General features: G+C 44.6%; 1 protein-coding gene across 1 annotated transcript in view; it reads right to left on the reverse strand.

The window, feature by feature from the left end:
* The window catches only part of smyd3 (SET and MYND domain containing 3), a 218,518-nt gene that overhangs the window by 173,271 nt on the left and 17,507 nt on the right, over positions 1 to 27,740 (reverse strand). Inside the window, 4 exon segments of the mRNA NM_001140394.1 lie at positions 14,568 to 14,704; positions 25,084 to 25,138; positions 25,473 to 25,580; positions 26,510 to 26,573. Coding sequence (NP_001133866.1) covers positions 14,568 to 14,704; positions 25,084 to 25,138; positions 25,473 to 25,580; positions 26,510 to 26,573 — 364 coding nt within the window.

Raw genomic sequence — 27,740 nt, forward strand, 5'->3', positions numbered from 1 at the left:
GCATCGCATTTCTTGAGCGATCTGCCTGGACACACACACACTGCCATTGAAATCCTTGGGCGGACCGCCTAAGCGTTTTTTGGGGCAGCCCAGTTCCCCAATTGTTTTATTTGTATTATTACTTTTTGGGATGGAAGAACACTATCAGCGTAAACTTAAACGACTAAAAACAGATAAGAAGTGTGTAGAAAAGATAGTGGACATTCACTACTTGGCCAAAAGTAAGCTTGTCAAACATCTCATTCCAAAATCATGGGCATTAATATGGAGTTGGTCCCCCCTTTGCTGCAATAACAGCCTCCACTCTTCTTGGAAGGCTTTCCACTAGAAGCTGGAACATTGCTGCGGGGACTTGCTTCCATTCAGCCACAAGAACATTATGAGGTCGGCACTGATGTTTGGTTGATTAGGCATGGCTCGCAGTCAGCGTTCCAATTCATCCCAAAGGTGTTCGATGGGGTTGAGGTCAGGGCTCTGTGCAGGCCAGTCAAGTTCTTCCACACAGACCTCAACAAACCGTATGGACCTCGCTTTGTGCACGGGGGCATTGTCATGCGTAAAGGGCCTTCCCCAAACTGTTGACAAAGTTGGAAGCACAGAATTGTCTAGAATGTCATTGTCAAATAAAATCAATTTTTATTAGTCACATGCGCCGAATACAACAGGTGTAGATAGACCTTACAGTGAAATGCTTACTTACGAGCCCCTAACCGACAGTGCAGTTTAAAAACATACAGATAAGAATAAGAGAAAAGTAACAAGTAATTAAAAGAGCAGCAGTAAAAAATAACAATATATACGGGGGGGTGCCGGTACAGAGTCAACGTGCGGGGGCACAGGTTAGTTGAGGTATTATGTACATGTAGGTAGAGTTAATTAAAGTGACTATGCATAGATGACAACAGAGAGTGGCAGTGGTGTGGAGAGGGGGCAATGCAAATAGTCTGGGTAGCCATTTGACTCGATGTTCAGGAGTCTTATGGCTTGGGGGTAGAAGCTGTTTAGAAGCGTCTTGGACCTTGACTTGGCGCTCCAGTACAGCTTGCCGTGTGGTAGCTGAGAGAACAGTCTATGACTAGGGTGGCTGGAGTCTCTGACAATTTTTAGGGCCTTCCTCTGACACCGCCTGTTATAGAGGTCCTGGATGGCAGGAAGCTTGGCCCCAGTGATGCACTGGGCCGTTCGTACTACCCTCTGTAGTGCCTTGCGGTCGGAGGCCGAGCAGCTGCCATACCAGGCAGTGATGCAACTAGTCAGGATGCTCTCGATGGTGCAGCTGTAGAACATTTTGAGGATCTGAGGACCCATGCCAAATCTTTTCAGTCTCCTGAGGGGGAATAGGTTTTGTCGTGCCCGCTTCACGACTGTCATGGTGTGCTTGGACCATGTTAGTTTGTTGGTGATGTGGACACCAAGGAACTTGAAGCTCTCAACCTGCTCCACCGCAGCCCTGTCAAGGAGAACGGGGGAGTGCTCGGTCCTCTTTTTCCAGTAGTCCACAATCATCTCCTTTGTCTTGATCACGTTGAGGGAGAGGTTGTTGTCCTGCACCACACGGCCAGGTCTCTGACCTCTCTATAGGCTGTCGCGTTGTTGTCGGTGATCAGGCCTACCACTGCTGCATCATCGGCAAATTTAATGACTGTTGGAGTCGTGCCTGGCCATGCAGTCTTGAGAGAACAGGGAGTACTGGAGGGGGCTGAGCATGCACCCGAGGGGCCCCTGTGTTGAAGATCAGCGTGGCGGATGTGTTGTTACTTACCCTTACCACCTGGGGGCGGGCCGTCAGGAAGTCCAGGATCCAGTTGCAGAGTGAGATGTTTAGTCCCAGGGTCCTTAGAGCATACAAAGCTCATCAATAAGCTATCGTTAAGATTTCCCTTCACTGGAACTAAGGGGCTTAACCCAAACCATGAAAAACAGCCCCAGACCACCTCCAGCAAACTTTACAGTTACCACGATGCAAATCGGGCAGGGTGCGTTCTCCTGGCATCCGCCAAATCCAGATTTGTCCGTCGGACTGCCGGATGGTCAAGCGTGATTCATCACTACAGAGAACACGTTTCCACTGCTCCAGAGTCCAATGGTGGCGAGCTTTACACCACTCCAGCCGATGCTTGGCATTGTGCATGGTGATCTGAGGGTTGTTTGTGGCTGTTCAGCCATGGAAACCCATTTCATGAAGCTCTTGACGAACAGTTATTGTGCTGGTGTTGCTTCCAGAGGCAGTTAGGAACTCGGTAGTGAGTGATGAAACAGAGGACAGACGACTTTTACGCTCTACGCACTTCAGTGGTCCCGTTCTGTGAGTTTGTGGCCTACCACTGCGTGGCTGAGCCATTGTCACATCCAGACGTTTCCACTTCACAATAATAGCACTTACAGTTGACCGGGACAGCTCTAGCAAGGCATATATTTGACAAACTGACTCGTTGGAAATGTCACTGAGCTCTTCAGTAAGCCCATTCTACAGCCAATGTTTGTCTATGGAGATTGCATGGCTGTGCGCACAATTTTATACAACTGTCAGCAAAGGGTATGGCTGAACTAGACAAATCTGCTAACTTTGAAGGGCTGTCCACATACTTTTTTATATATAGTGCACATATATTTTTTTTATAAACTTTGCCAGTTGAGAACAAGTTCTCATTTACAACTGCGACCTGGCCAAGATAAAGCAAAGCAGTGCGACAAAAACAACAGAGTTACATATAAACAAACATACAGTCAATAACACAATAGAAAAATCTATGTACAGCGTGTGCAAATGTAGAAGAGTAGGGAGGAAAGGCAATAAATAGGCCATAGAGGCGAAATAATTACAATTTAGCATTAACACTGGAGTGATCGATGTGCAGATGATGATGTGCAAGTAGAGATACTGGGGTGCAAAAGAGCAAGAGGATAAAAAACAATATGGGGATGAGGTAGTTGGGTGTGCTATTTACAGATTGGCTGTGTACAGGTACAGTGATCGGTAAGCTGCTCCGACAGCTGATGCTTAAAGGTAGAAAGGGAGACATAAGTCTCCAGCTTCAGTGATTTTTGCAATTCGTTCCAGTCATTTGCAGCAGAGAACTGGAAGGAAAGGCGGCCAAAAGAAGGGTTGGCTTTGGGGATGACCAGTGAAATATACCTGCTGGAGCGCATGCTACGGGTGGATGTTGCTATCGTGACCAGGGAGTTGAGCTAAGGCGGGGCTTTACCTACCTAGCAGATGACCTGGAGCCAGTAGCTTTGGCGACGAATATGTAGTGAGGGCCAGCCAACGAGCACATACAGGTCGCAGTGGTGGGTAGTATATGGGGCTTTGGTGACAAAACAGATGGCACTGTGATAGACTGCATCCAGTTTGCAGAAGAGTGTTGGAGGCTATTTTGTAAATGACATTGCTGAAGTCAAGGATCGGTAGGATAGTCAGTTTTACGAGGGTATGTTTGGCAGAATGAGTGAATTAGGCTTTGTTGCGAAATAGGAAGCCGATTCTAAATTTAATTTTGGATTGGAGACGCTTAATGTGAGTCTGGAAGGAGAGTTTACAGTCTAACCAGACACCTAGGTATTTGTAGTTGTCCACATATTCTAAGTCAAAACCATCCAGAATAGTGATAGTCGGGCGGGCAGGTGCGGGCAGCAATCGGATGAAGAGCATGCATTTAGTTTTACTACATTTAAAAGCAGTTGGAGGACACAGAAGGAGTGTTGTGTGGCATTGAAGCTCGTCTGGAGGTTAGTTAACAAGGTGTCTAAAGAAGTGCCAGAAGTATACAGAATGGGGTTGTCTGCATAGAGGTGGATCAGAGAATCACCAGCAGCAAGAGCGACATCATTGACATATACAGAGAAAAGAGTCAGCCTGAGAATTGAACCCTGTGGCATCCCCATAGAGACTGCCAGAGATCCGGACAACAGGCCCTCCAATTTGACACAATGAACTCTATCTGAGAAGTAGTTGGTGAACCAGGCGAGGCAGTCATTTGAGAATCCAAAGCTATTGAGTCTGCCAATAAGAATGTGGTGATTGACAGAGTTGAAAGCCGTGGCCAGGTCGATGAAGACGGCTGCACAGTACTGTCTTTTATCGATGGCGGTTATGATACTGTTTAGGACCTTGAACGTGGCTGAGGTGCACCTATGCCCAGCACGGAAACCAGATTGCGTAGCGGAGAAGGTACGGTGGGATTCGAAATGGTTCGGTGATCTGTTTGTTAACATGGCTTTCGAAGATTTTATAAAGGCAGGGCAGGATGGATATAGGTCTGTAGCAGTTTGGGTCTAGAGTGTCTCCCCCTTTGAAGAGGGGGATGACTGTGGCAGCTTTCCAATCTTTGGGGATCTTAGACGATACAAAAGAGAGGTTGAACAGGCTAGTAATAGGGGTTGCAACAATTTCGGCAGATAATTTTAGAGAGGGTCCAGATTGTCTAGACCAGCTGATTTGTAGGGATCCAGATTTTGCAGCTCTTTCAGAACATCAGCTTTTTGGATTTGGATGAAGGAGAAGCGGGAGGGGGGGCAAGTTTCTGCGGGGGGTGCAGTGCTGTTGGCCGGGGTAGGGGTAGCCAGGTGGAAAGCATGGCCAGCCGTAGAAAAATTGAAATTATCGATTATCGTAGGTTTATCGGTGGTGATAGTGTTCCTAGCCTCAGTGCGGTGGGCAGCTGGGAGGAGGTGCTTTTATTCTCCATGGACTTTAGTGTCCCAAAACTTTCTGGAATTAGTGCTACAGGATGCAAATTTCTGTTTGAAAAAGCTAGCCTTAGCTTTCCTAACTGACTAAACTGTGAGAACAAACAATCAAAATAAAAACTTGACAGTCACAGAATTGAAAATTCCCAAAACATTGAATTTAGCAGTTTTGATTTTGTTATTATGTTTGAGCAAAAGAACACAATTAGCCATGGAAAAATTCATAGAATTGCAGGAAATTAGCATTGAAACTGCAACATTTTCTCTCGGCTCCATGGCAAAATGTGTAGAATTGAAGTTCATCAACCTTAGAACTGCTAATAAATCTCTCAGCTTCATGGAGAAATTTGTAGAATTCCAGGAAATTGGCTTAAAAAAAGCAACAAACAAAAAAGTTATTTACCCCACCAATATGGGGGCCTCTAAAATACAGCCCCGCAGACTGGCCAACGCGCCCATTGATCCACTTGAGGTACAGTGTACCTCCCTTGGAATTTTTCCTATTTTGTTGCCTTACAACCTGGCATTACAATTATTTTTTTTTTTTTTTGGGGGGGGGGGGGTTGTATCATTTGATTTACACCACATGCCTACCACTTTGAAGATGCTAAATATATTTTTTTGCCACCTTTTGCAGCAACTACAGCTGCACGTCTTGGAGTATGTCTCTAAGCTTGGCACATCTAGCCACTGGGATTCTTGCCCATTCTTCAAGGCATAACTGCTCCATCTCCTTCAAGTTGGATGGGTTCCGCTGGTGTACTGCAATCTTTAAGTCATACCACAGATTCTCAATTGGACTGAGGTCTGGGCTTTGACTGGGCTATTCCACAAGACATTCAAACGTTTCCCCTTAAACCACTCGATTGTTGCTTTAGCAGTATGCTTAGGGTCATTGTCCTGCTGGAGGGTGAACCTCCATCCCAGTCTCAAATCTCTGGAAGACTGAAACAGGTTTCCCTCAAGAATTTCCCTGTATTTAGTGCCATCCATCATTCCTTCAATTCTGACCAGTTTCCCAGTCCCTGCCGATGAAAAACATCCCCACAGCATGATGCTGCCACCACCATGCTTCACTGTGGGGATGGGGTTCTCGGGGTGATGAGAGGTGTTGGGTTTGCGCCAGACATAGCTTTTTCCTTGATGCAGCTCCTTCAGGGTTAACTTTGGTCTATTTCTTGCCTCTGATTAATGCCCTCATTGCCTGGTCTGTGAGTTTTGGTGGGTGGCTCTCTCTTGGCAGGTTTGTTGTGGTGCCATATTCTTTCAATTTTTTAATAATGGATTTAATGGTGCTCCATGGGATGTTCAAAGTTTTGGATATTTGTGTATAACCCAACCCTGATCTGTACTTCTCCACAACTTTGTCCCTGACCTGTTTGGAGAGCTCCTTGGTCTTCATGGTGCCACTTGCTTGGTGGTGCCCCTTGCTTAGTGGTGTTGCAGACTCTGGGGCCTTTCAGAACAGGTGTATGTATACTGAGATCATGTGACAGATCATGTGACACTTAAAGTCCACCTGTGTGCAATCTAACTAATTATGTGACTTCTGAAGGTATGTGGTTGCACCAGATCTTATTTAGGGGCTTCATAGCAAAAGGGGTGAATAAATATGCACGCACCACTTTTCAGTTTAAAAAAAAAATATTAAACAACGTATTTTTTTTATTTTCACTTCACCAAATTGGACTATTTTGTGTATGTCCATTACATGAAATCCAAATAAAAATCAATTTAAATGACAGGTTGTAATGCAACAAAATAGGAAAAACGCCATGGGGGATGAATACTTTTGCAAGGCACTGAACATTACAATGACGAGGCTTAATTTCATGGGCAGTAGTAAATGGGTAGGAGGAGGTAGTATTATTAAGATGAAGAATGATTAACTAGTGCTCACACTCACAAACACACCAAATAAGGCTCTCTGCAACTGAGTGGAATCTTAACGGGGCATTTTACAGCTAAAACCCACTAGCCTTTCACCAGAGCCTTCCACCACCCACACACACCTTCAGCTCATATAAAGTGACTATACACAGGGAACATTCCAAAAACATGGTACCTAATCATATCTTTAAAACATGTTTTCTTAGCCCTCCTTCTCCCATGTATTATTCATCTACTCTACCCATTCCAGCAGGAGAGAGAGAAAAAGAGACAAATGGGGAGAGAGAGAGAGAGAGAGAGAATAGAGAGAATTAAAACAAGAGAGTGGGCTCATACCTGAGAACACAGTGCCCCCTGTTAGTGGCATAGAGAATGACAGGCTGCATTACAATACTCCTCTTCCCTGTGGCTCAGTTGGTAGAGCATGGTGTGTGCAACGCCAGGGTTGTGGGTTTGATTCCCACGGGGGGCCAGTACCAAAACATAATTTTTTTTTAAAATGCATGAAATGAAATGTATGCATTCACTACTGTAAGTCGCTCTGGATAAGAGCGTCTGAAAATGACCAAAAAAAATAAAAATAAAAAATACATACAGGTACAGTATAAAGCTATGTGAAAGTATAGTGTGTTGCATATGTCTGGTGCTGAAACCACAGAGATATAGATTACTAGTACAAGGTCACCGTAACACTGATGTCATGCCTCTTCAACCTCAGGAGGCTAAAGAAATGTGGCTTGTCACCTAAAACCCTCACAGATTTTTACAGATGCACAATTGAAAGCATCCTGTCGGGCTGTGTCACCGCCTGGTACGGCAACTGCACCGCCCGCAACCGCAGGGCTCTCCAGAGGGTGGTGCGGTCTGCCTAATGCATTACCGGGGGCAAACTACCCACCCTCCTGGACACCTACAGCACCCAAAGTCACAGGAAGGCCAAAAAGATCATCATGGGCTTGGGTGGTTGTTGTCCACAACCACCCCGCTACCATCAAGAAGGCGAGGTCAGTACAGGTGCATCAAAGCTGGGACCGAGAGACTGAAAAACAGCTTCTATCTCAAGGCCATCAGACTGTTAAAACAGCCATCACTAGCACATTAGAGGCTGCTGTCTATAGGCATCGACTAGAAACCACTGGCCACTTTAAGGAATGGAACACTAGTCACTTTAATAATGTTCACATATCTGGCATTACTCATCTCATATGTATATACTGTTTTCTATACTTCTACAGTATCTTAGTCACTTAATGTTTACATATTTTGCATTACTCATCTCATATACTGTTTTCTATACTATATCTTAGTCCATTCCGCTCTGACGTCGCTCGTCCATATATGTATATAGTCTTAATTCATACCTACTTAGATGTGTGTGTATTGGGTATATGTTGTGTAATTTGTTAGATATTACTGCACTGTCGGAGCTAGAAGCACAAGAATTTGTCTAAACCCGCAATAACATTTGCTAATCACGTGTATGTGACCAATAAAATTTGATTTGATGCTATAGTGTGTGTGTGTGCGCGCGCGCTAGGTCAGTGGGGCGAGAAGGAGAGGTTGATGGGACAGCGGAGGTGCATAATTTCCTCTCCCACAGGAAGTCACTGTAGAACAATGCACATTGCCTTGGTCCCGAGTGTGTGTGTGTGTGTGTGTGTGTGTGTGTATGTGCAAACTACTACCTACGGCCCTCAGCTCTCTGAACGTTTTCAGTGTCTCTTCATTGAGAGGATTTAATATCAGTTAATTATCACGGACATAAGCCTAGCATTGGTTACAGCTACATAATAACATGATAATGTATTGTATTCATGTTACATTCAGCTACTATCAGGTGAAGTTTCCCTGCCTATACAGAGGTGCTACCAAGCACCTGGGATCAAATGACAGGGAGGCCAGGGAGCAGTGTTGCTCAACCTGCGGTCCGGGGGCCCCTACTGGTCCCTAGGATAATGCTGAGCGGTCCCTCAGATGGTCAGAAGCCTGACACTCATTTAATTAGATCTATAGTGTTAGTTTTAATATAAACCCAAGGAGGAAGGGCCATTGCTTGCCTGTTCCTTGCCCAGAAAAGACCATGCCCTGGTATAAAAAAAGGTTAAGAAACACTGCCACGGAATACTGGACATACCATAATAAACTATGAGAATTAGTGGTAATTCCATGGAGCTGAAACAGTGTAGTATTCCATCCAACAGCCATCATTCCCAGGTGCTATGGTTCTCTCCCATTGTCAACTCCACGTTCCCATAATGGGATTATCAGGAATACTGTATGTGGTGTGTGTCTATACCAGTATATGATTTGGTGGTCTGCCGTATGGCCATTGACCTCAATGACCTCAAGGGTAATTATGAGTGTGTCTGCACTGGCCCTCCCTCAGGCAGCCACACCCACACACAATATTATTACTGAATGAGACCAAATGCAATATTCAGCCTGGGGGAAGGGAGAGATGAAAGGAGGGAAAAGTGAAAGAGAGAGTGAGTGATGAGGAGGAGTGTCCCAGACCTGATGCCAACATATGTCACACGTATGTTCAAAGGGCAAAGTGCAAAAGGCCAGACACTACGCGCACATACACACAAACACGTCTGAGTGGGTGGTCTCGCTCCCCGACTCTCCAGCTCTCTTTTTCTCCCGGGGTAGATGGATACAGACCTGCCATTTTCTGTCTGCCGCTTCATCTCTCTCTCTCCTTCTCTCCATTCATCTCTCGTTCACCCTCGCCAAGTATGAGATATCAGTCATTGACCAAAACCAAAATAACTCTGAGCTGTATGTTCGTCCAGTCAGCACCCCATTGCATAGGATAATTTACTCAGTTATTCTTCAGAAACTAAAAGAAACCAAGCAAGTCAAATAAGAGCTGAAAAGATTCCAACAGTAACAGAACCTTACAAAATAGAATATTTTATATCTGTGCTCATGAATGCATGGAGTACTCTGTTTCAACAACTCTCTCACACATACAATCTCTCTCTTTCTCTCCCTTTCTGCCGCTCCCTTTCTCCAGGGTGATAACCAACCCTCGCTCTGCAACTTTAATTAAGCGAGTCGATACTCCTCTGTCCATCTCGCTCTCTCCATCGCTCTTTTCCTCCGTCGGAATGTAACAGAGGTCCCATCGGATCATTCCGGTTTAAAAAAAAAAAATCAGGATTTTCCCGTTTTTCTCATCTCCACAGACACTTTTTCTATCCCACACTAATTGGGAATTCCTCCTCCACACCAGTCAAGGCTGAGGATAATTTAGACTTAATAACGAATAAATAAATACAATAACAGTGAAAACACACAAAGACCCACTCATCCCTAGGGAAAGCCAGGTCATCCCAGAGAGTGTGCATGTTTTATCCCAGGGCCAGTGTGAATCCTGTCTGATATTAAACTATTCGTTCGGGGAAGAAACTTCACTAAGTGGAGAAACAGCCCCCTCACGCATTTGTAACGGAGATTCTACCTTCCTTCCATGTTGCCTCAGCCTTATCAGACCAGTTCTGTCCGCCCGTCGGTCTGTACCTCTCTCCCTTTTGCACTATAGGATGTGGAGTTCCACAGAAGGACTCACTGTAGAGAGCGTCTTTGTCTCTCTCTGACACGAGTCACTCAGACACACACACACACACGTGTTTATGTTTGCTATTTGAACAGTGATGGTAATCAGAACCAGGTCTTAGTGTGAGAAGGTTTATAAGACAGAGACGGGCCCAGAAGGCTAGCTAGCCATATAATATGAAACAGCTGTTGCTTTTTATAACAATTCATCTCACACACAACCTAACACACACACACCAGTTGTTTGTGCGTCCCTGACAGGACCATCACCTTAACAAACCCCCTATCTGGTTCCAATTCTAGTCTGGCATAACACACAAAAGTCTAACAAATCACACAACTGTAAATAAACAATTTAAACAAGACATTCATTTAAACGCCCTCTCTCACACACACAAAAAAAACGGATATATTACACACACACACACACACACACACACACACACACACACACACACACACACACACACACACACACACACACACACACACACACACACCTATGCCTGACTAGAGAAGTACATGAGTGGAGAGCAGCTGCAGGTTGAAGAGTGAGTTCCGGTTTCATGCTGAGAAACACAACGAGATCATCAGAAATACCAGGAACAACACACCTTAACTGTGCACAAAAACATACTCTTTACAAATCAGAGGGGTGTACTACGACGCGGGATAGAGGAGTTTGACGAGCTAGCTTTGGTAAATTCCGAGTTCAACTCAGAATAACCGTTGACACAAAAGTGGATCACCTTTCAGCCAGTGTCATGACTGTCCTGTGAGGATCATATTGGGTCAGATCAGCTTGGCAATGGCTGCCAATAACCAGGCCTTCTCTCACCCACAGAGGGGAGGAGAGAACTGGTGTGGGGTTTTGACACCTCACCCGGTTGTAAATTAAGCAGGAGAGGACTCTCACTCTACCCTCCAGTATTGCCTAAAGGAATGTCTTGTCTCCAGACTTTTGCCCACCCAAAACTATAAAAATGTCCAAAAAGTACATAATGGAACAATAATTCTAACAAAGACTGTGGGGACTGGTCAGTGGGGAGTTGTAGAAAACTGATGTCATATTGTTTTTAATTTTGTGATGTCATTAAAAACTGTATGGACAAAAGAGTAAATTGAAAAGGATACCCCCTTTACCTGTCAAGTTTCCATCCAATGCGTTGTGCAGAGGATATGAAAAATGATTAAGTATTTTTGTTATGATATTAATATGATTTTAGGAACTTCTAATCATATCCTTTGCACATTAAGTAGCCACGCCCCGAGTGAGGTCAGAAAACGTGTCAGACGGAAGGAGACGTCCCCTTTGGCCAGTGTGCATAAAAAGCCTTGGTAACGAAATTAACATTAGACCAGAAAAGCGTGGAGCGATAGCTACATGTCTGAAATGGTTGGAACTTTGAACCTCAACACGAGATGAAGAAATAAACTCACCATTCTTTAGGCCATGAAAGATGGGGAGCTGCAGCCCACGTCTGAAGTGGTCTAAATCCTGACTATCAACACGAGGAAGAAGAGGCATAAAACTCCCCTCTCAGACAATCACTGGTACAGCTGAGTCAAATATCTTAAACTCTTCAAAACATCCCATCCTACTACGAGTCTCAAATCACCATAGTACACTACTCTCATCACCGCACTGGAACCATCGTCACGACTGGCTTATCTTCAAATAAGCAGCTTCAGGAGCGAATGGAAGAGTGAACTCTGTAGTTATGTTCAGGACTACACAACGGACAACAGCACCCACACGTAAATACATTCATGATTTCTTATTTCGAACGGGCGGCGGTTCGTGTGCAAACTATATGATTGTGAGAATAGTTACAGAATGTATCCACGATAAGTGTCCCTTTCTCTCTCCCCTTGTCGTTGGGTAAAATGCCATATTGTGTCAGTCCGCTAGGGACCTTTGTCTCATGTAAAGGGTGTATGTTTATTCTGTGTTATTATTTAGTTAGCTAGTAAATAAATAATTAAACCAATTGGTGTAGTACTGAATCATGAGCAAGGCTGTGGTTTTTGCAGATGCATGTGATTATGACTGTCAGAATGAGGATATGATAAGATTTATAAGATGACTGTTCATCGATGTAATAGATATACCTTAGAGTTTAATTCAGGAGATGGTGACTCTTTAAAACAACCTATTCCGTGGTGCCCCAAATCCTAATGAGTTAAGTGTTACATGATTAATTTAAATTGGATAACAATTAAACATCGTTAGTGGATTAAATAATTAATGAATGTAAAGTCACGACACCAGGTACATTTCTATGGCAACGAATCCTTCGAACGTAACCTGCTTTGGGGTAGGCTAACTCCACTTTATCCTAAAATGAAGAGTCTGAGCCTTGAGTTGAGGACCAATCAAATCAGATTCCCTCCCTCTCGCAAAGAGTGCACCATCATTTCCTTCATTCTCCGGACCATTTGAGGAAGACGATTGATTAAACATTTTATTAATCAAATTACTGTGTTAAAAATAGTAATATTCTAACACACTTAGTGAACAGTTTATTAGGTACACCACCCCGTTCATGAAAATGGTTCTCTCCTATTGACAGTGAATCACATGGCCGTGGCTTGTGAAAGCAGGCTGACAGGCATCGAGGCATTCAGTTACTGTTCGATTGAATGATAGAATTGGCAAAACGAGTGACCTAAGCGGCTTTGAGCGTGGTATGATAGTCGGTGCCAGGCGCGCCGTTTCCAGTATCTCAGAAACAACTGGTTTCCTAGGCTTTTCACGCACGACAGTATCTATGGTTTACTGAGAATGGTGCGACAAACAAAAAAACATCCAGTCAGTAACAGTCATGTGGGCGAAAACAGCTTGTTGATGAGAGATAAAAAAGGAGAATGGCAAGAATCGTGCAAGCTAACAGGCGGGCCACAAACAGGCAAATAACGATGCAATAAAAACGGTGGTGTGCAGAACAGCATCTCGGAACACACAACTCGTGCCCACAGATGGGCTATCGCAGCAGACGACCACACCAGGTTCCACTCCTATCAGCTAAAAACAAGAAGAAGCAGCTCCAGTAGGCATGCGATCACCAACACTGGACAATTGAGGAGTGGAAAAACATTGCCTGCTCCGACCAATCCCGATTCCAGTTGGGTCATGCTGATGGCAGAATCAGGATTTGGTGTAAGCAGCATGAGCCCATGGCCCCATCCTGCCTGGTGTCAACGGTACAGACTGGTGGCAGTGGGGAATGGTTTCCTGTTACTCGTTAGGGTCCTTGATACCAATTGAGCAATGTTTCCATGCCCCAAAGAATTCCGGCTGTTCTGGGGGCAAAGGGGTTCTGACCCAGTTCTAGATGTACCTAATAAACTGGTCACTGAGTGTACAAAACATTAGGAACACCTTCCTAATATTGTGTTTGTAACCCCCTTTTGCTCTCAGAACAGCCTCAATTCGCATGACAATTTTTTTATTCAAGTGAAACATCCCATTCATCTCTAAGAGAGCCCTTTTTTCCAAGGGACTAGCTATGCGTGTGTGTGTGTGTGTTATCCCAGGGGCAGTGTGAATCCTGTCTGATATTAAATATGTCATTCAGCAATTTTTGTCTGCCTGTCTGTCAGTCCATCCGTCTGACGGTCACATTGTCCGTCCGTCCATCCCTGTCTGTCCACCCCCTTCCTTCTGCTCTCCCCCTTAACTCACCTTCTCTGTCCAGGAACTCTGGACTAAAGTTGGACTGATTTGTACTATGTAGATGTGGAGTTCCACAAAAGGATTCACTTTAGAGAGCATCTGTCTCTCTCTGACACACGAGTGACGCACACAAACACATGTGTATGTTTGCTATTTGAACAGTGATGGTAATCAGAACCAGGTCTTGGTGTGAGATGGTTTATAAGACAGAGACGGGCCCAGAAGGCTAGCTAGCCATATAATATAAAAAGCAACAGCTGTTTCACACCAGTTAATCTCACACACAAACGTATATACTCATGCGCACACACACACACACACACACACACACACACACACACACACACACACCTGATTAAGAGACAGAAACAGCCTAGAGAAGTACATGAGTGGAGAGCAGCTGCAGGTTGAAGACCTGGGAGGAGAGAGGTCCGGTTTCATGCTGAGAAACACATTGAGATCATCAGGAATACCAGGAACAACACTTTTACTGTCTACAAACACACACCATTTACACATCAGGCCTGCTGGGAATCTTTTAGACATATGTGAACGTATGACCAGCCCACCAACAGCGCAGAGAAACAGGCTGCAGTGAGAGAGACTGGGTACTATAGTGTGGGTCCTGCCTCTTCACTACTCCATCTTGTTTCCCATCATTGGGACAACACATCGTTCTGTGTTTGTCTGTCTCGCATGCATGCAAGCCACACACACACGCACACACACACACACAGTTGCAGTGATCTACCTTGGCCAGCAGGCTGAGGGGGTCCACGGCGGGTAGTTCCTGCGTGATGTTGGGGACTTCCTGTTGGATGTAGAGCTGGAGCATGGAGCTCAGCTGAGACAGACCCTCCCTCCTCTCCTCTCCCATATCACACAGGTCTGTACAGGAGAAAGAGCGGTCAGTGGAGCCACACGTGCACAGTGACATGGTCGGTCTTTGTTTTCGCATTATTCATATTTCCTGGTAAGTAATCAACATGTAAGTATGAAGAGAGAAAAAATAACTATGCTATATTTGTTGCTGAGAGGAAGACTGGTAACGATCCACACAGAGAAAGAAGAGTAGAGAGAGAGGTGCGCACAACATTGGCTATCCTATAAGTAACTACTACAAATGACACTTGATTTACAGAAATAAATATGACCTGATTCAGAATGGTGTCAACAGTATATCATGAAAAGCTCAATGTATTGGGCTGATCAATATTTCGTGCTATAGTAATGTGTTGAAGTATATTACAAAATGTTCATACTTATGCAGGCCTTATTATCTATAAGTCTCTGCTAGGTAAAGCTCCGCCTTATCTCAGCTCACTGGTCACGATAACAACACCCACCCGTAGCACACGTTCCAGCAGGTATATTTCACTGGTCATCCCCAAAGCCAATTCCTCCTTTGGCCGCCTTTCCTTCCAGTTCTCTGCTGCCAGTGACTGGAACGAATTGCAAAAATCGCTGAAGCTGGAGACTTATATTTCCCTCACTAACTTTAAATCTGAGCAGCTAACCGATCGCTGCAGCTGTACATAGTCCATCTGTAAATAGCCCACCCAATCTACCTACCTCAATCCCATATTGTTTTTACTTACTTTTCTGCTCTTTTGCACTCCAGTATCGCTACTTGCACATCAAATCAAATGTATTTATAAAGCCCTTCTTACACCAGCTGATATCTCAAAGTGCTGTACAGAAACCCAGCCTAAAACCCCAAACAGCAAGCAATGCAGGTGTAGAAGCATGGTGGCTAAGAAAAACTCCCTAGAAAGGCCAGAACCTAGGAAGAAACGTAGAGAGGAACCAGGCTATGAGGGGTGGCCAGTCCTCTTCTGGCTGTGCCGGGTGGAGATTATAACTGAACATGGCCAAGATGGGTCAAATAATAATAATAATCACAGTGGATGTCGAGGGTGCAACAGGTAGTAAATGTCAGTTGGCTTTTCATAGCCAATCATTCAGAGTATCTCTACCGCTCCTGCTGTCTCTAGAGAGTTGAAAACAGCAGGTCTGGGACATGTGGCACGTCCGGTGAACAGGTCAGGATTCCATAGCCGCAGGCAGAACAGTTGAAACTGGAGCAGCAGCACGGCCAGGTGGACTGGGGACAGCAAGGAGTCATCAGGCCAGATAGCCCTAGGACCATGCCTCACTCCAGTGATAATCTGCTAAATTGTAATTACTTCGCTACTATGGCCAATTTATTGTCTACCTCCTCACGCCATTTGCACACACTGTATATAGACTCTTTTTTTCTATTGTGTTATTGACTGTACGCTTGATTATTCCATGTGTAACTCTGTTGTAGTTCGTGTCACACTGCTTTGCTTTATCTTGGCCAGGTCGCAGTTGTAAATGAGAACTTGTTCTCAACTAACTTACCTGGTTAAATAAAAAGGTGAAAAAAAATAATCATGAAAATAATGAAGTAATGTAAAATAAATACAATTAATCACCACATCAGAAACAATCAAAATGTCTGTTGTCTATTCTCTATTGTCCAACTCCAGTCCTCCAGCACCCCCAACAGCACACATTTTTATTGTAGCCCCAGGACAAGAACACCTGATTAAACTTGTAAACTAATCATCAATCTCTCAATGAGTTGAATCAGGTGAGTTTGTCAGAGGCTACAACAAAAATGAGTGCTGTTGGGGGTTCTCAAGGAGTGGAGTTGGGAAACACCGGTCTAACAGGTTTCTGTTTAGTGATGTTTAAAACCCTGCTGCAGTGTTGTTTTTGGTGGTAAAATGAATGTACGTCGCTCACAAGTCTACTGTAAACTCTACAGTCTGGGATAAAACCATTTTTTTAACGGACACTTTTTAGAGTAAACAGCTGAGGGATGAGGTTAGAGCACTGTTTCTTTCCTGGTCCTGGGGATCCAAAAATGGGTGCACAGTTTAGTTTTCACTCTAGTACTACACACCTGATTCCACCAATCAAAAAGGTTTGATGATGAGCTGATTAGTGTAATGAGGTACATAGTGCTAGGGCATATACAAAACATGTGCACCCCTTTGGGTCCCCAGGACCAGGATTGAGAAACACTGGGTTAAGGGTCAAGTTCCTGACTAGATGCGCATTTCATCAACCAATGGTTGCGTGCCACGTCGTCAACTTGCTATAAAATACACTGAGTGTACTAAACATTAAGAACACATTCCTAATACTGACATGTAAAATACCTATCCAGGCGTTGTAAGATCTGGCATGCGTCAGCAATATAGTCGGGCAGGAACTCGGCCCCCATCTTAACAACAGACGCAGATTGATTGTCAGCTGTGAACAAACTCACCGGTTATTAATACATAGGTATCAGAAAATTAGAACATTCCAATATTTTTGCAAAAATAACTACTTTCGGGCTGAAAATAAAAACTAGGGAAAGGTTTTCTTGGGAACCGAAGCATAGCTTCGAGTTTTGAGGCTTGTAGTGCAGCTTCACTAACATTGGGGAAATGTTAAGATATGGACATTCGGGGGACAATGCTATATCATGCTTGCTACTGCCTGTAGAAAAAGTAAACAGATTGTGGATGCTGTCACTGGCATACATAAACAACTCAAGGTGAGACTAATTTCAGCCAAACGTGTAGATTGGATGAACTCAACCAAGTGGCTCTAACTGTGGGTACCAAAAATGGATGGGCCAATCCCTGCTTTAATCCACATACACTACCGGTCAAAAGTTTTAGAACACCTACTCATTCCAGGGTTATTTATTTATTTTTACTATGTTCTACGTTATAGAATAATAGCGAAGCCATCAACACCATGAAATATAGTATACAGAAGATAGCCGTATTTGGTAAAAGTCCATATTATGGCAAGAACAGCTCAAATAAGCAAAGAGAAACGACAGTCCATCATTACTTTAAGACATGAAGGTCAGTCAATCCGGAAAATTTCAAGAACTTTGAAAGTTTCTTCAACTGCAGTTGCAAAAACCATAAAGCGCTATGATGAAACTGGCTCTCATGAGGACCGCCACAGGGAAGAAAGACCCAGAGTTACCTCTGCTGCAGAGGATAAGTTCATTAAAGTTACCAGCCTCAGAAATTGCAGCCCAAATAAATGCTTCAGAGTTCAAGTAACAGACACATCTCAATATCAACTATTCAGAGGAGAATCAGGCCTTCGTGGTCAAATTGCTGCAAAGAAACCACTACAAAGAAGAGACTTGCTTGGGCCAAGAAACTGGAGCAATGGACAATAGACCGGTGGAAATCAGTCCTTTGATCTGTAGTTCAACTTGGAGATTTTTGGTTCTGACCGCTGTGTCTTTGTGAGACGCAGCGTAGGTGAATGGATGATCTCTGCATGTGTGGTTCCCACCATGAAGCATGGAGGAGGTGGGTGATGGTGCTTTGCTCGTGACACTGTCGGTGATGTATTTAGAATTTACAACACACTTAACCAGCATGGCTACCACAGCATTCTGCAGCGATACGCCATCCCATCTGGTTTGCGCTTAGTGGGAATATGATTTGTTTTTCAACAGGACAATGACCCAACACACCTCCAGGCTGTGTAAGGGCTATTTGACCAAGAAGAAGAGTGATGGAGTGCTGCATCAGATGACTTGGTCTCCACAATCACCCAACCTCAACAAAGTGAGATGGTTTGGGATGAGCCAGACCACAGAATCTTTCGGATTTGCCTGTATATTATGCTCCAAGTCTTTCACGTGCGTTTCTGTAAACTCCAGGCGTGCTGACATGTGCCTTTCTCTCAGGAGTGGCTTCTGTCTGGCCAGTCTCCAATAAAACCCAGATTGGTGAAGTGCTGTAGAAACTGTTGTCCTTTTGCGAGGTTCTCCCATCTCAGCCAAGGTACTCCGTAGTTCTGTCAGAGTGGTCATTAGATTCTTGGTCAACTCTGACCAAGGTCCTTGGTCGGACGGCCAGCGCTAGGCAGAGTCTGGGAAGTTTCTTATTTTTATTTTTTTTTCAATTTCCCAATAATGGAGATCATGGTGTTCTTGGAAACTTTCAACACTCTAGAAATGGTTTAATATCCTTCCCCGGATATATGCCTCATCACAATTCTCTCTCAGAGATCTATGGACAGTTCCTTGGACTTCATAGTGTAGTTTCTGCTCTGATGTGCACTGTCAACTGTGGGGTACAGGGGTGTGAATACTTATGTAAAATTGATATTTCTGTATTTAATTATTATTATTTTTTTTTATCACTTTACCATTATGAGGTATTTTGTGAAGATGGATCAGAAAAAAAATATATTTAATACATTTTGAATTAAGGCTGTAACAAAATGTGGAATAAGTCTAGAGAATACTTATTGGGGGCACTGTACAAGTACCACAAATATGCAGAGGTTGAACGCTCATATATTTTGGAACACTTGAAAACATAAAATACACAAATAATATGATATACACATGAGATGATCAACAACCCAAACTGACGAGCTGCAGTTCGTTAATCACAGTTTAATACACAGAACACAAATAAGTCAAGCCTATATGATATGTACTTCAGCTATGGATATCACATGAGATACTACATAGAAGACGAGATGCACGACACAAATGACACTAGGAACTTCTCACATAAACTTCAACTCTAAAATTTAAACGGAGCATACGTCAAACGATATGTTCCATTACTCCTTAGATATGGTATTCTGTGCTGAAAAATAAAGATCTTAAGATCTCCTGAACATGAATAGTCAGTCTCAATGAGTGTTCGAAGCGACCATTGATTTCATATTGTACTGTGTCGCTCTGCCTGCTATCTATGTGGCTAGCTGTACTCTGTTAACGTCGGGAGCTACTAACGTGGCTCCCGTTAGATTTGTCATCCATCTTCTCATCTCAGATCTCATCTAGGTCTTAAATATCAGGGCTGTGCATTTCATAACCAGGGGACAACCGTTTGGATTTACTCAAACATTCTACGTAACATGCCTTTCTCTTATTCTTTGTCAACATTTTCTGGATGATGTGCATCCCCCTGGAGAGATATGTGATGACAGCACACAACTTCTGTGGTACCAGAGTAATCGCTCCATTAGGAAATCCAACTTACTCTCCATTTCTCCGCCATAGTGACATTACTGAAAATGCTTAAAGTGCTTTCGGTTAAGTATTCAGACCCTTTGACTTTTTCCGTATTTAGTTACGTTACAGCCTTGTTCTACAACTGATTAAATAGGTTTTTTTCACTCATCAATCTACACACAACACACCATAACGTCAAAGCAAAAACAGGTTTGTAGAAATTTTTGCAAATTTATTACAAACACAAAACTGAAATATCACATTTCCATAAGTCTTCAGACCATTTACTCTGTACTTTGTTGAAGCACCTTTGGCAGCGATTACGGCCCCGAGTCTTCTTAGGGATGACGCTACAAGCTTGGCACACCTGTATTTGGTGGGTGTTTCTCCCATTCTTCTCTGCATTTCCTCTCAAGCTCTGTCAGGTTGGATGGGGAGCATTGCTGCACAGCTATTTTCAGGTCTCTCCAGAGATGTTCGATCGAGTTCAAGTCCAGCTGTGTGCTTAGGGTTGTTGTCATGTTGGAAGGTGAACCTTCGCCTCAGTCTGCGGTCCTGAGCGCTCTGGAGCAGGCTTTCATCAAGGATCTCTGTACTTTGCGCCATTCATCGTTCCCTCAATCCTGACTAGTCTCCCAGTCTCTGCCGCTGAAAAACATCCCCAAAGCATGCTGCCACCACCATGCTTCACCGTAGGGATGGTGCCAGGTTTCCTCCAGACATGATGCTTGGCATTCAGGCCAAAGAGTTCAATCTTGGTTTCATCAGACCAGACAATATCGTTTCTCATGTACTGATTCCTTTAGGTGCCTTTTGGCAAACTCCAACTGGGCTGTCATGTGCCTTTTACTGAGGAGTGGCTCCCGCCTGTCCACTCTACCATAAAGGCCTGATTGGTGGAGTGCTGCAGAGATGGTTGTCACCTCCCTGACCAAGGCCCTTCTCCCCCGATTGGTAGTTTGGCCGGGCAGCCAGCTCAGGAAGAGTCTTGGTGGTTCCAAACTTCTTCCATTTAAGAATGATGGAGGAGGCCACTGTGTTCTTGGGGACCTTCAATGCTGCAGAAATGTTTTGTACCCTTCCCCAGATCTGTGCCTCGACACAATCCTGTCTCAGAGCTCTACAGACAATTCCGTTGACCTCCTGGCTTGGTTTTTGCTCTGACATGCACTGTCAACTGTGGGACCTTATATAGACAGGTATACGCCTTCAAATAGTGTCCAATTAAATTGCATTTACCACAGGTGGCCTCCAATCAAGTTGTAGAAACATCTCAAGGATGCTCAATAGAAACAGGATGCACTTGAGCTCATTTTCGAGTCTCATAGCAAAGGGTCTGAATACTTACGTAAATAAGGTTTTTCTGTTTTTATTTGTAATACATTTGCAAACATTTCTAAAAACCTGTTTTCGCTTTATCATTATGGGGTGGTGTGTGTAGATTGATGAGGAAAAACATGTATTTAATACATTTTAGAATAAGGCTGTAACGAAACAAAATGTGGAAAAAGGGAAGGGGTCTGAATACTTTCCGAATGCACTGTAACGGCACTTGTGTTGACTGATGCGTTGATGGATGTGTAATTGTATCTGTTGCTTTTGAATTGCATTTGTCCTAATGTGTAATTGTAAATGTATGGTGTTGTATTGAGACTGACCATGTTGATTTATTGTTCCTAGGGCACCCTTGTAAATGAGACCCTGATCTCAATGGGTTTCCCCTGGTTAAATAAAGAAAGAAAATGAAAAGAAAAAGAAATCTTCAAAAACAATAATCTAGTGGTGGTGTCTATTATTCTCCTTCCCTTTCCCTTCCTAGTGTTTTCCACGGTAGGAACTTGGAGGGGTCTCTGCCGCCATCTTAGTTTCTGATAATGACATGTGAAATAACCTGGGTCCATTAATACTAGTTATGGTCACCTACACCACTTCTACCATATACAGTATCTGCATGTTAGCCGACCAACACAGTCAAAACAAAGACTTCATGATCACCATTATAATGAGAAGAATGCTTTGGTCACATCTGAGCTGCCTTGTTGACCACTTCCTGTATATTTCATGAGGAGTGATGCTCTGGTTATATTCCCATGTTGTGGGAAGCTGCTAGCTGGACTAAGAGACTGGAAGAGAGCCACAGGTTTGAGCCAGACAGACACAACTTCTCCTTCCGCCCCTACTACTGTCCACACTGTGTCTGACACTGTCCTCATCATGTCTAATGTCCCCACTGTGTCTGACACTGTCCTCATCATGTCTAATGTCCCCACTGTGTCTGACACTGTCCTCATCATGTCTAATGTCCCCACTGTGTCTGACACTGTCCTCATCATGTCTAATGTCCCCACTGTGTCTGACACTGTCCTCATCATGTCTAATGTCCCCATTATGTCTGACACTGTCCTCATCATGTCTAATGTCCCCACTGTGTCTGACACTGTCCTGATCATGTCTAATGTCCCCATTATGTCTGACACTGTCCTCATCATGTCTAATGTCCCCATTATGTCTGATAGTGTTTGATTATGTCCCCACTTTGTCGGTGGCGTCTAACCAACACCTAGTCCTGTAGCTGACGTTGTGTACTTAATCGTCCCAACCTTCGCTCTCTCTCTCCCGCTACTCTCTCCTCTTCCATCCTATCATCTCTTCCCTCTGCTCAAACCTTCTCCAACCTATCTCCTGATTCTGCCTCCTCAACCCTCCTCTCCTCCCTTTCTGCATCCTTTGATTTTCTCTGTCCCCTATCCTCCAGGCCGGCTCGGTCCTCCCCTCCTGCTCCGTGGCTCGACGACTCACTACGAGCTCACAGAACAGGGCTCCGGGCAGCCGAGCGGAAATGGAGGAAAACTCACCTCCCTGCGGACCTGGCATCCTTTCACTCCCTCCGCTCTACATTCTCCTCTTCTGTCTCTGCTGCTAAAGCCACTTTCTACCACTCTAAATTCCAAGCATCTGCCTCTAACCCTAGGAAGCTCTTTGCTACCTTCTCCTCCCTCCTGAATCCTCCTCCCCCTCCCCCCCCTCCTCCCTCTCTGCGGATGACTTCGTCAACCATTTTGAAAAGAAGGTTGACGATATCCGATCCTCGTTTGCTAAGTCAAACGACACCGCTGGTCCTGCTCACACTGCCCTACCCTGTGCTTTGACCTCTTTCTCCCCTCTCTCTCCAGATGAAATCTCGCGTCTTGTGACGGCCGGCCGCCCAACAACCTGCCCACTTGACCCTATCCCCTCCTCTCTTCTCCAGACCATTTCCGGAGACCTTCTCCCCTTCCTCACCTCGCTCATCAACTCATCCTTGACCGCTGGCTACGTCCCTTCCGTCTTCAAGAGAGCGAGAGTTGCACCCCTTCTGAAAAAACCTACACTCGATCCCTCCGATGTCAACAACTACAGACCAGTATCCCTTCTTTCTTTTCTCTCCAAAACTCTTGAACGTGCCGTCCTTGGCCAGCTCTCCTGCTATCTCTCTCAGAATGACCTTCTTGATCCTAATCAGTCAGGTTTCAAGACTGGGCATTCAACTGAGACTGCTCTTCTCTGTGTCACGGAGGCTCTCCGCACTGCTAAAGCTAACTCTCTCTCCTCTGCTCTCATCCTTCTAGACCTATCTGCTGCCTTTGATAATGTGAACCATCAGACCCTCCACTCCACCCTCTCCGAGTTGGGCATCTCCGGCGCGGCCCACGCTTGGATTGCGTCCTACCTGACAGGTCGCTCCTACCAGGTGGCGTGGCGAGAATCTGTCTCCGCACCATGCGCTCTCACCACTGGTGTCCCACAGGGCTCTGTTCCAGGCCCTCTCCTATTCTCGCTATACACCAAGTCACTTGGCTCTGTCATATCCTCACATGGTCTCTCCTATCATTGCTATGCAGACGACACACAATTAATCTTCTCCTTTCCCCCTTCTGATAACCAGGCGGCGAATCGCATCTCTGCATGTCTGTCAGACATATCAGTGTGGATGACGGATCACCAGCTCAAGCTGAACCTCGGCAAGACGGAGCTGCTCTTCCTCCCGGGGAAGGACTGCCCGTTCCATGATCTCGCCATCACGGTTGACAACTCCCTTGTGTCCTCCTCCCAGAGTGCTAAGAACCTTGGCATGATCCTGGACAACACCCTGTCGTTCTCCACTGACATCAAGGCGGTGACCCGATCCTGTAGGTTCATGCTCTACAACATTCGCAGAGTACGACCCTGCCTCACACAGGAAGCGGCGCAGGTCCTAATCCAGGCACTTGTCATCTCCCGTCTGGATTACTGCAACTCGCTGTTGGCTGGGCTCCCTGCCTGTGCCATTAAACCCCTACAACTCATCCAGAACGCCGCAGCCCGTCTGGTGTTCAACCTTCCCAAGTTCTCTCACGTCACCCCGCTCCTCCGCTCTCTCCATTGGCTTCCAGTTGAAGCTCGCATCCGCTACAAGACCATGGTGATTGCCTACGGAGCTGTGAAGGGAACGGCACCTCCATACCTTCAGGCTCTGATCAGGCCCTACACCCAAACAAGGGCACTGCGTTCATCCACCTCTGGCCTGCTGGCCCCCCTACCTCTGAGGAAGCACAGTTCCCGCTCAGCCCAGTCAAAACTGTTCGCTGCTCTGACACCCCAATGGTGGAACAAGCTCCCTCACGACGCCAGGACAGCGGAGTCAATCACCACCTTCCGGAGACACCTGAAACCCCACCTCTTTAAGGAATACCTAGGATAGGATAAAGTAATCCTTCTGACCCCCCCCCCCCCCTAAAAGATTTAGATGCACTATTGTAAAGTGGTTGTTCCACTGGATTATCATAAGGTGAATGCACCAATTTGTAAGTCGCTCTGGATAAGAGCGTCTGCTAAATGACTTAAATGTAATGTAATGTAATAATGTAAATGTAATCTGAGACCTGGGGACAACATGTAAACACCCCCTGTAGATGCACGGCCAGGCTATGTCCCATCCTGGCCAGGCTATGTCCCACCCTGGCCAGGCTAGAAAGGACTTCTCCTGCTGTCTGAGTTGATGTTTGAAAATTATAGATGAATGTAAAGAACTGTGGAGGAGATGTGATTGACTCTGTATATTTCCATATGTGTGTGTGTGTGTGTGTGTGTGTGTGTGTGCGTGCGTGCGTGCGTGCATATATACACACATACACATACATACATACATAGTTTTGTTAGAAGAGAAAGGCAAAACAAAGTATTGAATGTCACTTTTGTAGGGGAGGTGATAGAGACTTACGTGACTCATGCTCCTCTAAAGAACACAGCCCTGGAGAAGTCTGCGATGGACTCAACTAAAGGAAGAGAAGAGGGAGACAGAGAGAGAGAGATGTAGGAGGTAGAAGTGGCGGAAAAACAGAAGAGGAAAATGGTAAAAGAGGAAGAAGTGTAAAACTAAATGAGATCAATGATTTATCATGAGAACCGTCTAAAAACAAAACAAGCTTTCTCATCCAGGTCTATTAACCCTAGGTTGTTGGGCTCAATTCCATATTCATTTTCTGTGAGGATTTTTCAACTTCTGAAATGAGTTTCAGATCACTTCCTGAAATGACTGGATTGAAAAACAGATTGACCAGTCAATTCGGGACATTGAACCAATCATTGAGCGAGTCAGGGGAGGCGTACCAATCTAAAGATGATTCTGGCTGCCAGACGGACAGAGTCAGTGGGGATTCTGGGATGGAGGCTGCGGAGACATTTACACTCCCTCTTATGGTCCGACCATGCCTGTTTCTGTAGAGAAAACACAATTTAAAAAATATATTTTATTCGTTTTCATATGGATAGAAAAGATATAGGAATGGGACCAGTACAAACTGAAAAGGCGTCGAGAGATTTGGAAAGAACTGAAGGGAATGAACTCTTGAAAATAGAAGTTAAGGCAACGTGAAGTGGAAGAGAGGGGGGGAAAAAATGTATGTACTTTACAAAACACACACAGGCAGATGTGCATCAGTGTGCGTGTGTGGCCGTGTGCCTGCATGCGTGTGCGAGTGAGTGGGATGGGAAGTCAGGGGCGTTTGTTAGCGGGAAATAAGAGGTGAACGGTGACATTTCATATCAGAGAGGAGGAGGCTACACTAGGGTTAGGGGACCTCGTGTGCAATTGTCCAATAAAGTGACCTTAAATGTAAAGGTTAGCGTCGATGTGAAAGAAAGGTGGCTAAAAGGTGAACATACAGTGTTGGCTTGAGATCTGTGCATGTCAAATTATAATTTACACAGAGGCAGTGTTTGCACTATACAAGACTTGTGTTGATTTCAATTTTGTTGCAACGGGGGCTGGATGTTGCTTTGCACCATGCCTGGAAATAATCTAGGGGAAACACTGCACAGAAGGACGAGGTAGAGGAGCACACACACACACACTTGTCACAGACACATACCTGTTGTGTAATGGAAACCAGTTTATATGGGGAGCAGCAGTGGGCAGCATTGTGTCATTCATTTCATTAGGTGACATCATGTGTTGATGAAGGAATTGGGTCAGTCTCAGATGTTACACCGCACACACACACACACACACACACACACATCCCTAGATCTATTGTTCCCCTACAATAGGGTTATTTCTTTCACATCCATCTTCCCTTTCTTTAGGTACTTGAATGAGTGGAAACAGCAATGGACAAAATGTGACAACTTCTGGTTGGGCTGCTTACCTGGCAGGTGACGTCACAATACCGCGCTACCTTACACTGAGAACATCTCAGGAGGGTTTTACGCCTAAAGAGACAGAGAGAGAGCGTGGGAGAGAGAGAGAGAGAGAGAGACAGAGAGAGAGCGTGGGAGAGAGAGAGAGAGAGACAGAGACAGAGAGAGAGAGAGAGAGAGACAGAGAGAGAGAGAGAGAGAGAGACAGAGAGAGAGAGAGACAGAGAGACAGAGAGACAGAGAGACAGAGAGACAGAGAGACAGAGAGAGAGAGAGAGAGATACAGGGAAGGGGAGAGAGGGAGACCGAGAGAGAGAGAGAAACAACATTAACTCACAGTTGATTTGGGGAGTTTTTCCCTCTCAGGCAGTGCCCCACATACAGTGCCTTCAGAAAGTATTCGTCACACCCCTTGACTTTTTCCACATTTTGTTGGGGTACAGCCTGAATTTTAAATTGAGATTTGTCGTCACTGGCATACACCATAATGTCAAAGTGGAATTGTTTGACATTTTTACAAATTCATAAAAAATTTAAAGCTTAAGTAACTGTGCAAATGTTTACTCATGAACTTATTGAAGCTTTCCATAACAAATTGGTGGAATACTATTGACTCAAGACATCAATAGTACTAAACCCCTTTGTTATGGCAAGCCTAAATAATGCCTTGCAAAGGTGACCTATTGAATATCTATACACCCAGTCACTACAAAGATAAAGGCGTCCTTCCTAACTCAGTTGCCAGAGAGGAAGGAAACCACTACAAGGTCAATGGTGATTTTAAAACAGTTTGTATTTAATGGCTGTGATAAGAGATAACTGAGGATGGATCAACAACATTGTAGATACTCCACAATATTAACCCAAATGACAGAGTGAAAAGAAGAAATACTGTACAGAATAAAAAATTCTTCCAAAACATGCATCCTGTTTGCAACAAGGCAATAAAGTAATACTGCAAAAAATGTGGCAAAGCAATTAACTTTTTGTTCTGAATACAAAGAGTTATGTTTGGGGCAAATCCAATACAACACATTACTGAGTACCACCATATTTACTGAGTACCTCCATATTTTCAAGCATAGTGGTGGCTGCAGCATGTTATGTGTATGCTTGTAATTGTTGGGGAGTTTTTCAGGATAAAAACAAACAAAAAAAGACACGGAATGGAGCTAAGCACAGGAAAAATCCTAGAGAATAACCTGGTTCAGTCTGCTTTCCACCAGACACTGGGAGATG

The sequence above is a fragment of the Salmo salar genome, chromosome 09, assembly GCF_965601325.2.
Source record: "Salmo salar chromosome 09, fSalSal1, whole genome shotgun sequence".
Classification (NCBI taxonomy): domain Eukaryota; kingdom Metazoa; phylum Chordata; class Actinopteri; order Salmoniformes; family Salmonidae; genus Salmo; species Salmo salar.